Source organism: Melozone crissalis, unplaced genomic scaffold (assembly GCF_028551555.1).
Source record: "Melozone crissalis strain CALT ecotype California unplaced genomic scaffold, PUWL_Pcris_2 ptg000063l_1, whole genome shotgun sequence".
Taxonomy (NCBI): Eukaryota; Metazoa; Chordata; class Aves; order Passeriformes; family Passerellidae; genus Melozone; species Melozone crissalis.
In genome coordinates, this window is record NW_026535841.1 from 4,684,859 (window position 1) to 4,699,655 (window position 14,797).

Sequence of the window (14,797 nt, forward strand, 5' to 3'; positions counted from 1 at the left end):
GAAAGTCATTTAACCTGAGTTTCTCATCTGCAAGTTCTGCTGGAACGAGCCCCTGCAGTGTAAGTTGGCCAGAAACATCACTTTTACCATGCAGCAAGGTGTTATAAGAAAAAGCCATTTCTAAATAAAAACTGGGAGAGGGCAGGGAGGGGTTGTCAATTACAATTAATGACAAATTTCAGGCACAGCAACAAACCATGTAAGAATAACTTTATTTCTTCACAATCTGAATAACATCCTCATCTTCAAGGGTATGGTCTTTACCAACTTTCTGAGGGTTGTGTTTGACAGATGAACCCCAGACCAGTGCACTGAAAGAAGAAAAATCAAATTTAAAAGGCTTAGAAGTATGATATGCAAGTAGAACAGCAGCTATTTCTGTCACACAGCTAATACAGAAAGCAATGCTTCAGAGCTATTTTTGTTCTCCTACAAGTACCTGGCTGAGTGGTTGGTGTGAACCAGGCTAGAAACAGATCAAAACAAAGCCTGAATTTGTCCTGAGTGCCCCACTGCATGGGACAATGGCTTGCAGTGCTGTGTTTAGAGCTCCCTTTAAATAGCAACATAAGTTGGTCTCCACAGAGGACATTCATGTAGCAAAGAGCATGAGAACATCAAATATAGCAACTGAAGTACTAAGTTTGATTATCATAGGCAGATTTATTCAATTTAACATTAAAAAAAGCCCTGATATTCCCTTCTAGTTTAGAAGAGGATGAAATATTATAACTGAAGGCAAGTTATTTTCTATTCTATATATTCTTTTACAATAATACTTACTATTTAAAGTCTTTGATGAGATTTTTGTGGATCTTCATGCAAAAATCCTCCACAGTGGTCTTGCAGTAAGGCAGTACCACAGGAGAGGTGTAGTCTGGGAGCTGCCCTTTAGGTTTGGTGTAGCTGTAACACAGATGGAACCATCAGTCAATACCAAAACTTTCCTTTTCAAACCCACCATGATATTTCATCAGTGATTCAGTGATTTGCACTGTCACCCCCAGCACATGGACCAGGTCCCACTGCTCCAGTGATGACAATGGATGCACTGCAAAACCTTTGGGGGACCTAAGCTGAAAATGCCCCTGGGCAGCCAGTGGCTGCAGAGGGTTCTCCCTTGTGACTGCAAAGGTTTCTCCCTTGTGAGATTTCCAAAGGTGCTTTAAAAAAGCCAAATAGCAAGAGTTGCTGGAAAATAACATCTTTAGTATTATGGTTCCAACTTGCCAATTTTTTTTCTGGGAAAACCTCAACATATATTAGAAAAGGCACCTGCTGAAGTCTATAGCACAGATACCTAGACCACAGACACAAGGGATTGTGAAATGCCTTTTCACAATACATTCTATATTATTACAAGCAGATAGATATAAATGTAAAATACAACAATTACTGTATTATGAGTATTAATAAACTCATTCATAAGTTCATCCAAAAATGCCCAAGAATTATGATGTAAACCTGGAAAGTTCTGTCAAGAGAGCTGCATCCATGACAGACTGAAAAGATGATTACATCTGGAATCACAGTGTTATCACAAAGTTTGACTAGAGTTCCATATTTTCAGGAATTTTTTTTAAGATGTGCTTTGGTCTTGGTTTCACAAGGTTCTCCTTTCATTTCCCTACAAATTTAAAACAGCACTTGTGGCTATCACACAACAGTTAAGTAAGACAAGCACAATTTCTGAGTTACAAAGCAAACACCAGTTGGTACAAAAACATTGTAAAATATTCCCCATCCATTCCTGAGACCTTTTTCAGTCTCAGCCATGCACTTAACTGCACAGAAAGCAGCAATTTTGACTCACATTCGGACTAATTTCAAGTAGTCCCAGATTTTCTCCAGCAGATCATCAAAGTTCCAGCGATGATGAGCAGATATGGGTACACAGTGGGGTACTTTGTAAATGATATCTAGTTCTTCAATGGAAATTTGGTCAATTTTATTTAGGACATAAATGCATGGGATGTAAACCCTGCAAAGAGAAAGGAATTGTTAGAGCAACCTGACAGCAGCACGCTGCAAAGAAAAGATGTTTTTAAAAAGCTTATCTCTATGCTGATGCCACATTGGTGGCTCAGCTTGTGTGGGAAGCAAAGCCAAAAGACAATTCTTTTGTCTGTAACAGAGACTGCAGGAGTGCCACAGCCGGGGAGCCAAAAGACAATTCTTTGGTCTGTGACCCAGACTGCAGGAGTGGCACAGGGAGGGAGCCAAAAGCCAATTCTTTTCTCTGTAGCACAGAGTGCAGGAGTGGCACAGGGAGGGAGCCAAAAGCCAGTTCTTTTCTCTGTAACAGACTGCAGGAGGGGCACAGGCAGGGAGCCAGCAGTACCTGTTCCCTTCCACCACGTCGATCAGGTCGTCGGCGGTGGCGTCGCTGCGCAGGGTGACATCGGCGTTGTGGATTTTGTACTCTGCCAGGATGCTCTTCACTGTCTCAGCATCCAGCTCACTCTGAGGACACTGAGCAGACACAGACACACACACAGAGTTAAGGAATGGCAGAGCTAACAGCCAAATCCAGTGCTACAGCTAACAGTGCTGTCACCAAGCAACCACTGCATGTGCACTGCTAGAAAGAACGGCTGCATTTTAACTTATTGGACATGACTGATTTCACCAGAGCTGGTCTGAGGAGAGGGAAAACCAGACCTAAATCCTAACAGCTTCATTTATATCAGTGCCCCACTGAGAGCTGCAATCAGACATTTCAGCTCTGCTTCCTTCCAGTTTGGGACCAGATACAACACACACCCAAGTATCTTCTAGTTCAGAGCCCAGACAACTACACTTGAGGTATCAGAGTGCAGAGTTCTGAATTTTGCTATCTCTGGCTATTAAAGATTCAGGTAAATGGGTTGCAAGGCCTGAAACTCTGAGCAATCCTCTCAGAAAGAACACTGTAGCCACCAAGTAAGAAGCAGTTTTTGCATGTTCTCCTTTGCATGTCAAACTTGTTATGAGTGGAAAGCCACCAAGTCTCTGTTTTGAGGGACAGGAAGTGGTCAGGCTCCAGGAGAGGTGTGGATAAAGGATCCTTTCCTCAAAGGAAAGTAACTGACTGCAGCACAGAGCAGCAGTTCAGCTCCTAAAGAAGTCACACACAGCTCAGCATGGTCCCAGACACACCATCAACTACAAATGCCTCTTTCTCCAAGCAATTTGTTTTTAATTTTGGTTAAAGAAAAGTTCCAACTTACTGTGGCTGTAAGGTTAATGCCTCCTTTATCCTTTTTTTTAAAGCCAATATTGGGGGGCTTACTATTCAGACGAATTCCAAATCCCTCCAGTTCATTCTCAATGATTTTCTTGTGGCCAAGGGGTTTCAGCACGTCCAGAACAATCAGAATGAGATTACAGGTTCGAGCAACTGAGAACCAGAAAAACAAAGTCACCTCTCAAAAAGCATTCTCACACAACCTGAGACAAAACAACCACAGCATGGCTCGTGGACTGATGGCACTACAAAACCCCTGAAGGCCTGGTTATTTTTAAAGCATATTGGTTATTTTTAAATACCAGGACTGAAGTGTATTGTGCTGACCAAGCATCACTGATAGACAGATCTGTACATGCTGTAACGATGACAGAGCTGGAAAAATCTTCCTGTCTCCATTCAGACACCAGACTGAGGACAATTAACTGGGTGAGGAATAAAACCAGCAGCCCTGTTTGGGATGGGATCACATCTGTCTGCAATGAGCCTTCACTGAAGTGTCAATGCAGAGCACAAACCCAGCAAGGGCACAAAACAGAACTGAAAACAACAATACAAAAGCAGCTACTGCTTCTCAGAAACAGCTCAAGTCCAGAAACAACCCAGCTTTTTACAGACATCAGAGCAGTTGAGTGAAGCCTCCAATCTCCAGCTCTGTGTTAAATGAACCAGTGACTGGCTGCTGTCTCACACACTCACCTGCAATGACCTGCCGACCTCTGCCTTTACCATCTTTGGCCCCTTCAATAATTCCTGGCAGATCCAGCAGCTGTTTGTTCACAGGAAGAAAAGCATCACATGAGAAAAGCATTCTCCATTAAATCAATCCCACTTTTACCCTTCTAAACCAACTGACTCTACTGCAAATCTGAACAGAGTATGACTGATCTGACTGTTATATCTTGCATTATCCCATGTGCCACATTGATCCCGTGGAATAGATTATCTCATAGGGAATAATCAGAACTACCGCAGGAACTTCTTTCCAGAGCAAACTAAAAAGCAGGGGAAAATCCACACCTCATGGAAACACTTCCAAGGCATTCTCAAGCACTTCTACACATCACTTCTAACCTGCTGATGTCAGGCCAGAGCACTCAACCCTAACAGCACAGCATCTGTGTGGCCCATCCTGCCCTCACAGACACAGGATCTCACCTGGATCTTTGCTCCTTTGTACCTAATGACTCCAGGCACAGTTGTCAGTGTAGTGAATTCATAGGCTGCCACTTCAGAGTACACACCAGCAAGATTACTTAGAAGAGTGGATTTCCCCACTGATGGAAAACCCACAAACCCAATGCGGGCATCACCTGTCTTGGCAACGTCAAAACCTGCAAATAAGGAGTAGAAATGTTTGTCTAATGATTGACATTTTCTATCTTCTAATGCTCTGGACAGCAGACACACTATTAGTTTTAATATTGCCTGAGCAAAAGCTAAGTAAGCTTTCCTAGAAGAAGGATGAGGGTGGGAAACATTGTTCACACTCTTTATTGCCTTGCACCACTTTGTAACACTCCATGACATGTACCTGTCTATTAAAATCTTGGCTGCAAAGCTTCACAGTGGACCGTGTTTGACTTCAGTGTAAGTGGAGCATTCCCTTTAAGCACTGCACCTTAGGAAATTCACACCTTCCTATATAAAAACAGGTGGCTGCTGCAAAGGTGCTTCTTCGTGTAAAAACCTTAAGATTTCTGCAAAGATTGTATGAGCCAAAATACAAAAGCACTTTAATCTACACTTCAGGAAGTGCTCCAGCCCACAGCCCTAGGAAGGGACAGAAATCATGGTTAGAGCTCCTGTACCGGGTAGGACAAGAGACAGCAAGGACGGAACAGGGTGCCCAGAGAAGCTGCGGCTGCCCCATCCCTGCAAGCGCGCACGGCCAGGTCAAACAGGAGCAGCCTGACCTAGTGGAAGGTGTCCCCGCCATGACGGGGGTAGAATTAAATGATGTTTAAGGTTCTTTCCAATCCAAACCCGTCTGTGTTTCTATGACTGTTTAGCAGATAACCTGACACGATTTGTGGGACAAGAGCCCCCCATCAGATCAGATCAGATCAGATCAGATCGATTTCCGTCCCACCTCCCGCACTCGGACAGCTCCCGCACACACAACGCACCTTCCCCGGGGCCGCCGCCGCCGCCTCCCTTGGGGGTGATGAGCTCCCGGCGCAGCTTGGCCAGACGGGCCTTCAGCAGCCCCAGGTGGTGGGCGGTGGCCTTGTTCTTCTGCGTCCGGGCCATCTGCAAGGGCACAGCACCGCGGGCTCGCACCGGGAGGGCTCTGCCGCCCTCGGCCCCTGCGCCACGCCCGGGGACAGGGCCCCGCCACCCCTCCACGGCGTTGCCCACGGCCCGTCCCCCTCCCCGGCCCGAGCCCCGCGTCCGCCCCGTTCGGCGCTCGGTACCTCCGCCTCAATCTCCGCGATCTTGGCCAGGGTGCCGCTCATGGTGGCGTCGGGCCCGGCCCGCCCGGCCGCCCCTCAGCGCCGCCGCTCTTCCCGCACCGCTCGGGGCCGCGCACGCGCCCGGCGACCTCTCGCGAGAGACGGCGGCCGGGAAAGGGCGCGCGGCGCGCGCCGCCGGCTTCGCGCGCTGCCCCAAGGGGGAGCGGCGCAGCGCCCCCTGGGCCGTGTGCAGAGCGCGCGCCGCCTCACAGAAAGAGCGGGCAACGCTGTGAGGGGCGAGTGTGAGGGAGAGGTGCCCGAGTGTGAGATCCGTGTGTGGGAGAGAAATGCCTGAGTGTGAGGGATCCGTGTGTGTGAGGGATCCGTGTGCCTGTGACATCCATGTGTGTGTGAGGGATCCCTGTGTGAGAGACCCGTGTTTGTGAGGGATCCGTGCGTGTTTGAAGGATGCCTGAGTGTGAGGGATCCGTGTATGTGAGAGACCCGTGTGTGTGAGGGATCTGTGTGGCTGTGACCTCCATGTGTGTGAGATCCGTGTGCCTGTGACATCCATGTATGTGTGAGGTATCCGTGTGCCTGTGATATCCATATGTGTGATGGATCTGTGTGTGTGAGGGATCGTGTGCCTGTGAGATCCTTGTGTGTGAGAGAGATTCGTGTACCGCTGGGGTCTGTGTCTGTGAGGTCCATGTGTGTGAGATCCGTCTATGTGTGAGATCCGTGTACGTGTGATCTGTGTGTGTGAGATCCGTGTGTCTGTGCCCCGTTCCGTGTGATGTGTGCGAGGCTGTGGCGGCTGTGGGAGCCGGCATGAGCCGGGTGTGCGAGAGCCCTGAGGGGTCCCGGGGACGGCGCTGGCGCGGCTGAGGCGCTTGGCCGTGAGGGGCGGCCGGGCTGCGGCGGCGAGAGAAGCCGGGCGCTCGGCTGGGAGAGGACGGTGCGAGCGGAGCCGTGCGCTGAGGCAGCGGCCCCGCAGGTGTGAGAGGAGCCGGGGGTCTCGCTGCCCGCGAGCGGAGGTGCCGTGTGCCCTTCCCTGGGGTTAACCCGGAGCAGCCTCTCCGCGGTCCCTCCCGCAGCCCGCCCCGCTCACAGCCAGGTGTGTACTTGTGCATTTGTGGCACTCCGCGAGCCGCAGCGCTGCCGGCCCGGGTGGCGCTGCCGCACTGCCCGCGGCGGAGCCTCCCCGAGCTGCTGCTTTGTCACACCGGGACTTCATGCCGGAGCTTTCTCACGGCTCCTTTCAGCCGAGTCCTGAACGTACCGCTGTGCCCCAGGGACATCTGTAACTCTGCTCTGAATGCAGCCTAATTAAATAGAAAAAGGATTTTTTTAAAAGGTACCTTCAAACTTTAAAATGCCAAGCATTTCCAGCGCTAGGCTGTTTCACAAGAAGCCAAACAATTGGATTTCAAATTAAAAGTATTTTTATGACATGGAAATACAGTTTAATAGTTGTTCAGGACTTCGGTTTACAAGTTTGTTTCTGTGTCATATTTTGTCTAAATTCGAATATTTATAGCAACCTTTTTGTTCCATGTTCAGTGTCCTTCCCAGGAAGGCTCTTCTATCTCAACTTACTGCAAAGTCTGTTTCTATAGGGTGTATCTAAACGTAAAACTTAACTTTAGGAAAAAAAAGCTAAAAATACACTCTCCTGGGCCCGTAGTGTGAGCACTTACAGACACACCTGCCACATCTTCAGACAGAATTCTGAGTATGTTGCAACTGACAAAATTGAACTAACCTTACAACAGTTTCAGTGATAGAATTTTTATGGAATCATTAAGTCTTCTTTAGCTTGCAGTGAAAATTGAAAAAAGAGTGCTAGTGCAATGGGAACCACACTGCTATTTGTGGTCTCTGCCTCTGCATTTCCCTTTCTGTCTCATTTTCATCAAGAAAGAAGCCTTTATTGTCATAAACTCTTTATAGTAGGAACTGTTATTAATATAAGCTTATACTGAGCTTACTAAAATAGAATCTCAAATAAAATGGAATTGCTATTCCTGGTACTGTTAGTTCAGCTAAGCTAGGGTAAATATAAATGCACCTACTCTCTGTATATTTATTCATGGTTTTCTAATTATTCCTTGTGAACAATATCCTTTTCCAACATGGGACACAGATTTGACCCTGGTACAAATTTTTTCCTATTTACTTCAGATGGAATTGAACTTCTCTATGCCTCAACTAAATTCAGCTATACAATCAGTCCACATTTGTGGTTCTTTTTAGTAAAGGGAAAAACACTGAGAAAAATACAGATTCTGAATGCTCAATCAGGATTTAAGAGCTGCCCTCTGTTGTGCAGTAGGTCATGGTTAATTCCAGAACTTATTGCTAATTGTTCTTACAAACTCACTCCAAGTCTCATAAACTGAGTCTAACTTAAAATTATTTTTCAAAGTGGGGGCTGAATGAACAAAGGTGTCAATAAAGTACACGGTGTGACAATTTAGTTACTGGTTGGTTTTTGTATTCCTGGTTTATGTTTCCACGGTGTTCTTAACATACAGCTTCTCAGTAAGCTCTTAAATTCTTTTTTTCTCAGAAAGTTACTCAAGCAAAGGGTATAAGGAATTTAGGCACCTAAAAACTTCTTTCGGTGTTGAGTATTGTCCTTAATTACCTGAAGGGAGAAAGAATTTCATTAATAAAGATAATTAGTCTGATTTTTGGTAGCCAAATTAACACTTTCTAATTGGTTAGGATGTTTAAAGTAGTTTATATTAGTTTATAACAGCACCATCTTTCACGCTTCAGAAAGTCTTGTTCAGCAGAGATTGTTTCCAGGTTGTGAACAGAGTAACATTTCTTTTATTTCTTGTGAATTTCTTTCTGCTGTGAATTTTTTAATCTAAAGGTGTTTGATGTGATATAGTGCTTAGAGAACAGGGTGGTTCTGACCATAGGAAATAAGGTGCAACAGCTGGAAAAATAACTGAAGGGTGGGTGGCTGGGAATGGATAAATGATGTCCCCTGAGGACTGCAGTCAAAACTAGAAAATGATAAAACCTTATTAAAGAAAAAGGAAAAAAAAGTCAGAGAAGGGAAAAATCAAGGAAAATATTAATAGAAAATTGGATATCATATCAGAAGAGATAAAAGCCCCCAGTAGAAGCAGAGAGCAAATGAAAGGAGATGCAAGAGACTGAGATCTGCTCCAAAGGTTAATTGAGCTTTACAGTGGGCACTGATGGAAGATGGAGTATGTGAATTGCCATCTTTTTTATTAAAATGTGTATGTGTGTTTTTTAAATTGCAATCATTCCATGTAGGAAATGTAGATGAAGTGCAGCAGAGGGAATATTCCAAAGGCTGGGACTGGCACAACAGTCAGTCTCTCCTGGGACCCATTGCCTGTAATGTCAGATGACACAGAATGAAGGCTCAGATCTGCAGTAAAACTCACAAATGATCACACAGTCCTATGAATGACTAACTGATAAACTGGGAGTGGGGAGGAGATAAACCCCTCAGCAGTTCTCTTATAATATTCCTAATAAGATAAGGAAAGCAATATTCTAAAAGATATTCAGCAGGTGGACAAGGACTGCATCTGAGGTAAAGGCTGTCTCATCAAACACCTCAGGAACATGGCACAGCCTGGAATCAATGACTGGGAAAAACCAGGAGTGTTTGTTTCACCAGTGACAGGAATGTGACTGAAATGGCACACAGCTCATCAGCAAGATCTGAGCAATGGAGAAAAATGGATTTCAAAAAATCATCTACACATTTCAGTCCTGCTGACACTGATCCTGAGCAAGTCTTTTCCTTTACTTGTGCCTCAGTTTTATTTTTGCACAGGAGGAATGTGCAGTTGCTGCAGAATGATTGAAACTGTCATGTTTCCATAGCATTGCCCTGGAGTATGGTAACTGTAGCTCACTTCCACAGGAGAGCTTAGGAGCTAATGCATTTAGGTTTTAGGTCAAACTATCAAATTTAAATAAGCTACTTCATTATGGGTCACATTCTGAAATTCTTTCTAAAACAACCAGTATTTTAGCTTGAGTAAGAGTTTTACTTACATGAGATAGTGAGATGCAAAGAAAGTAAATTGAGAAGAGGCTTGCAAGTGTGTTGGATAACCATGTAAAATTTATCATTGTACAATACATGGTAAATACTGTGAGTATGAAATTAATTGTGATAACTCGTGTAATGCTTCATTAAAATCACATAAAGTACCTTGTTAAAAATAAGCAGTGCGTGCTCACCTAGTCAGGTTTGAGGGTTTTTTCTCCTCTTTTATATTCTAATAAATAACTCAAATACTTGTGGATATCAAGTTTATTCACAGTGCACTGAGAAAGTCATTTTAGCTTAAGAGCTCCTCTGGTAGTACAGCCCTTGTGGTTTTGGTAATTCACCTCCTGCCAGAAGCTGCAGACTACACTGGCAATCAGCTGATGCTGTGTGGGCTTGCTACAGACTGCACTTCTAGATCAGTGGTGGGATTTCTGCAGCATTTCAGAAAGTGGGGAGAAGGGGACAGGGAGGAACTGAAATCATGATTTCAGGTGAAGCAAGGATCTGGAAATTTCATATCCTCTCAGAAATGATGACCTGCCCAGGGGAAAATAATCTCCATCAAATGGTAACGGTGATCTGAGTACTTATGATTTTAACAATTATGGGTCTGGGACTGTAACCACCTGACAGAGTTTCCTCATGAAAAAAGGGCAACTGCAACTTAAGGCATATGAAGAATTGGTTCTTTTTTTTTTAGATTGTTTTTCTGTGGGTTTTTGTTCAGTTTTGGTGTTTGGTTTTATTTAATTTTTACAGTTCTGCAAATTTACCCTATGAATTGTACTTTGATTTGAGAACTGGCTGCTAATTAACCCTATCATTGTATTTCAGGGAAGAACTGCTCGTGCTGAAGGGGAGACAAAACTACAATGAGCTATAATGAGTGGACTAAGGGCCAGCTCCAGGAGGAAAGATATCTTGAAAATGCTCTATCAAAAGGTAAGATTTTTTAAATCCATAGTGCTGAATCTTCAATGGAAGCATAATACTGATTGCCTGAGGTGAAGTGACTCTGAGAGTTGATGCAGTTCACATCTTAATTACCTCCTGAGCCAATAGGCAGAAAGTTGAGTCTTTTCTGAATGTTGTAAAATGTAAAGATGTAGCTGTTCCTAGTTGTCTTCTAGGATTAACTTTTTTCATGCCAGTTTACTTGTTATCTAGGTAGGAGTTTTCCTGGGGAAAAGCACAGTAGTTTAGCTGTTAATCTGTAAATACCAAACCTTTGTGCTTGCATTGCATAGTTAGGAATGTATTGTAATGTATGTTTTAGGAGAAAAAGTTGTCAGTCAGGTTTGCTTAGGTAGGCATGAATGCCTAATTCACTGGGAGTCAACCAGATGGAATCCTAGGTTGTATTTCCAGGTTGCACAGATCCCTAATGTGGCAATCTTGTTTTGAATGGGTCAGGTTGCTTTGGTTCCAGGCAGTCTAGAATAAGTTAAACTGAGCAGACTGAAGAAATTAGGGGAACAAAAGGGAGATTAAGTATCAAAGGTTGGCTTCCAAGACTGTAAAATTAGTATAACAATTAAAAGTTGTATAATTTAACATCAGCTCCCCACACTTTGTCGTGGACTGCCATGCAACACACAGAGTACACAGCACAGGGGTGCAGTGAGGAGAGTGATCAAAAAGAGGAAAACCAAACACTGCTGTTTTCTCTTCTTAAAGAAAGTCTTCCTGTGTACTTTCCAGAGCATCACATACCATCCTATTGCTGTCGGTTTTGGGAGGGTGCTGGGTATTTTTAAAGAGGAGAAAGCTGACAAATCACTAAACCCACGTCTGGGTTCCAGAGGAAACTGCTGTCTCCAAGTCTGAGAATCCTTGCTGCTGGGGTTGGCATTCTCATGGGATGATTCCTAATAATAAACTGAGCAAGCTTTAAAAACTAAATTTAAGTAATAATCCACCGAATAAGTAATGAATGCTGAATTAATTGCTTGTTATATCAGTAGCAGTTAATTAAAATATGGGTGAAAGCTCAGAAAAACTGTCAGCTACTCACTGAAATTGCAAGTGTGCCACAAAGTGCTCAGTGCTGTGTATTTCTGTGGAACATGCATAGAAAGGAAATGGTTCATATGACAGATTAGCTGGCACAAGTGCCATGCACAAATGTCTCTGCTAATATTATAATCCCTGTGAAACAGTGACTAACCTTCTTAAAGAGTATAATAATGGGACAATTCTGAAAAATTTCAGTAGCCTCAAGAGCTACACAGATTCACAAGTTTAAAGTGTTGAACAAATAGGTATGACTCAACTCTAATTAACATATACCCAAATATGTTTGAACAGATTCAACTGTAACAGTCTTTTGTTACCTCCTATATTTGCACACCAATTTAAGGTCTGCACTTCTGGGTAAGGCCAGTAGCAATTGATCTGCAGTGAAGCGAGCAATGTACAATGTGGAGTCCCAAATGGTACACACATGTTTGGAGAAAAGGAGATTATTAATACTATTGAAATACCAATCAGAGTGCTTCAGCAGGCACTAGGCAGCTGCAAAACATTTAGGGACACCTCAGGAATTCCCTTGAGCAGAAGTGAGACAGGAAATAGTGAGAAGCTGAATAAAGTAGCTGAAGAAAATGCATTTATTTAAAAGAGGGATGGACTCAAAAGAAGTTCAGCACATTCCAGCGCAGAAGATGTCAAAGAAAATAGATTATGAATCATCGAAAAAGGAGAGGAAATAATGGATACAGAAAACATAAATTTCAAAATTGAAATTTAAAACTTCCTTTCACATTATCTGGAACTTTGTCTTTAAAAAGTAACTTGTTAGTTGTGATGGTAATTGAGTTTGAAGGAAATCATTCCTGTGTGCTTACACAGTTATGTATGGAAAAATGCCATTTAGTCATCACATTTAATTTAAGGAACTTCACCTTACAAGTCTGTTCATAGTGATGAGCCCAATTTTTGCTCAGTGTGTTTAATACCTGTTTATTTTCAGAAGGAATTTGGCAATGTTTTAACAACTGCTAGTTGAGTGACTACTTTGATAGTGTCATATTCTGAGACAGGGTAACTTTGGGACCAGAAAACGTTCTAAGCAGCAGTCCTGTAAGTGTGCTGTAGGGTGCAGTGAGGCAGTGTGCACAGCCTGTAAGTACCAAGAGGAGAGCTGCAGGCTCTGCCAGGGCAGAGTGCTGAGGAGCCAAGGCAGAGGGCTGTGTAATCCCTGTGAGTACCCGGGACTGCAAGGTGCTGGAAGTCATCTTGAACGAGCATCCAGCAGCTACCCAGAGTGTGAGCTCCCGGTGTGCTGATCTGGCATCCTCGTGGCAAGGGTGAGTGGGTCACTTGCCAAGAAAACAGCCATGGTTTTGGGTTTTTTCAGCTTTTACCCAGAAAAGCAGGCAGGGCGTGTGGGATGGTGCGTTTTAAACAGGAGGGCTGGAAGCTGAAACCAGAACATTCCGTGGCAACTGGAGAAAGTTCTGAGCAAAGTGCTGTGAGAGAGGCAGGACCCCCCTCCCCCTGCCTGGAGGAGAGACAAAGAACAGGGGAGGAGGGAACTGAAATAGGAAGCAGGAACCATGTCAGGAGGCTGGGGGCTAAAAGAAAGCAAATTAATAAACCACTGGGGGAAAGGCACACAACTGTCCAAAGCCACTAGGAAAGATAAGCAAATTCCAGATTCTTTAACTGCTCCATGTCTGTGTGTGCTTGCAGCCCGAGTGAGTTAAACACAATCATTTTCCTCACTGTAGCAAGTACAACTTGTGTGTCACAGACTTAAGAGAATACAAGCACTGTGTTACTACATAATAGGGTGTACTTAAGCTGGGTTTGTCAGCATTGCTACCACTCCACCTCGAATTTCTTACAGTATATGTTCATATCAGGGTGTTTGCACACATAGTGCAGTAATAAAAAGTTACTGGTTATATTCTGACTGCAGCAGAGACAAACAGTTCCTATCGAAAGCAGAAGAAATCTGGTGTACAGGCTGAGGGCACTGTGTGGCCTCAAGTGTTAATGTAATATTTTGAAAGTTGGAAGCTTGGTGTGCTCATTTGCACATCAGTACCCAGAATGCTTTTTCAGTTCCACCACTATTTAATTCAAGTGCTGGGTTTGAGCTTTTGGAAGGCTCTGTAGTTTGTGATGCCCTCACATGAGCCAAGTTCACTATTTTCCACAGAACAGTTTAAATGACAATATTAGATCGTGAATAGGTGGTCCAAGCATTCTTAATTAAGCTTGATGTTACAAATGCAAAAAAAAAGTGTCCTTGAACACTTTTTCCCAAGCGTTGTCTTTAACAAAACAAAGAACTCTGTTTGGGGAATGTGTGTGTGATGTGGGAGGGGGAGAGATGTTTTTTCAAAAGTAGAGAAAAATTCCTCTCTGAGACAGAAAGCAGATTTCAGATGCAAATGAATAACGACGATGTTGAAATAGCAGCTCTTCATAGAGAGACCTGGAGCACACAGGGAAGATTCAGCACTAGGACAGTCCAGGCAGCCCCGCGCAGTGAATTCGGCGGCGCATTTCGGAGCGTTTAACCTGGGCCCGGGGAAGGGTAACTCGAGGGAGCGGGAGCCTCGGCGCGCTGGGGCGTGGGGCGCTCCGGGCGCCGTGGGAACCCCGGGAGCGCGGGAGGGGCTCCGCGGGCAGCAGCGTCCCCAACATGGACGCACCCGGGGCTCTGAGGTGCCCGTGCCTCCCGCAGCCCCCGGCCCGCGGGTACCGTTCCTCCCAGCCGCTCCCAGGGGGAGGGCATTTTCGCACTGCAAGAATTCCCGCTGTACCCCTTCCCTCCCCCACAATGCCGGCGCCGCGCTCTTCTAGCGAGGCTGAGAGTTGATCGCGTGCGGGGGGTGGGGGTGAGAAATGCAATGAAAGACCGGGGGGAGGTCGGTCTGCGCTGCAGCCCCTGGCCCCTCTGGGATCGGCTCTCCTCAGGCGAGCCGAGGAGGTGGGGGCCGCTCTGCGCCTCTGCAGCTCCGGGAGGGTTTGCATTGGACGATTCGCGCCTGGGGAGGGGGGAAGGTTGCCTGCAGCCCCCCCCGCCGGCCCCTCCTCCTCTCTCCAGCGGGAGGGGGGTCTCGGGGGCGAGCTGCAGCCCGGATATTTGGGGGAGGGGGCGAGCGC

General features: G+C 45.2%; 1 protein-coding gene across 1 annotated transcript; it reads right to left on the bottom strand.

Annotated features, from left to right (window-relative positions):
- Positions 1–193: 193 nt before the first annotated feature.
- On the bottom strand, positions 194–5,751 carry DRG1 (developmentally regulated GTP binding protein 1). Its single transcript, XM_054288735.1, has 9 exons — positions 5,644–5,751; positions 5,356–5,479; positions 4,385–4,560; positions 3,926–3,995; positions 3,210–3,379; positions 2,342–2,472; positions 1,814–1,981; positions 784–906; positions 194–311 (listed from the first exon to the last, which is right to left on the bottom strand). Exons 1-9 carry the CDS (start codon positions 5,683–5,685, stop codon positions 212–214), a joined length of 1,104 nt encoding a protein of 367 aa, XP_054144710.1. The 5' UTR covers positions 5,686–5,751; the 3' UTR covers positions 194–211.
- Positions 5,752–14,797: the final 9,046 nt, after the last annotated feature.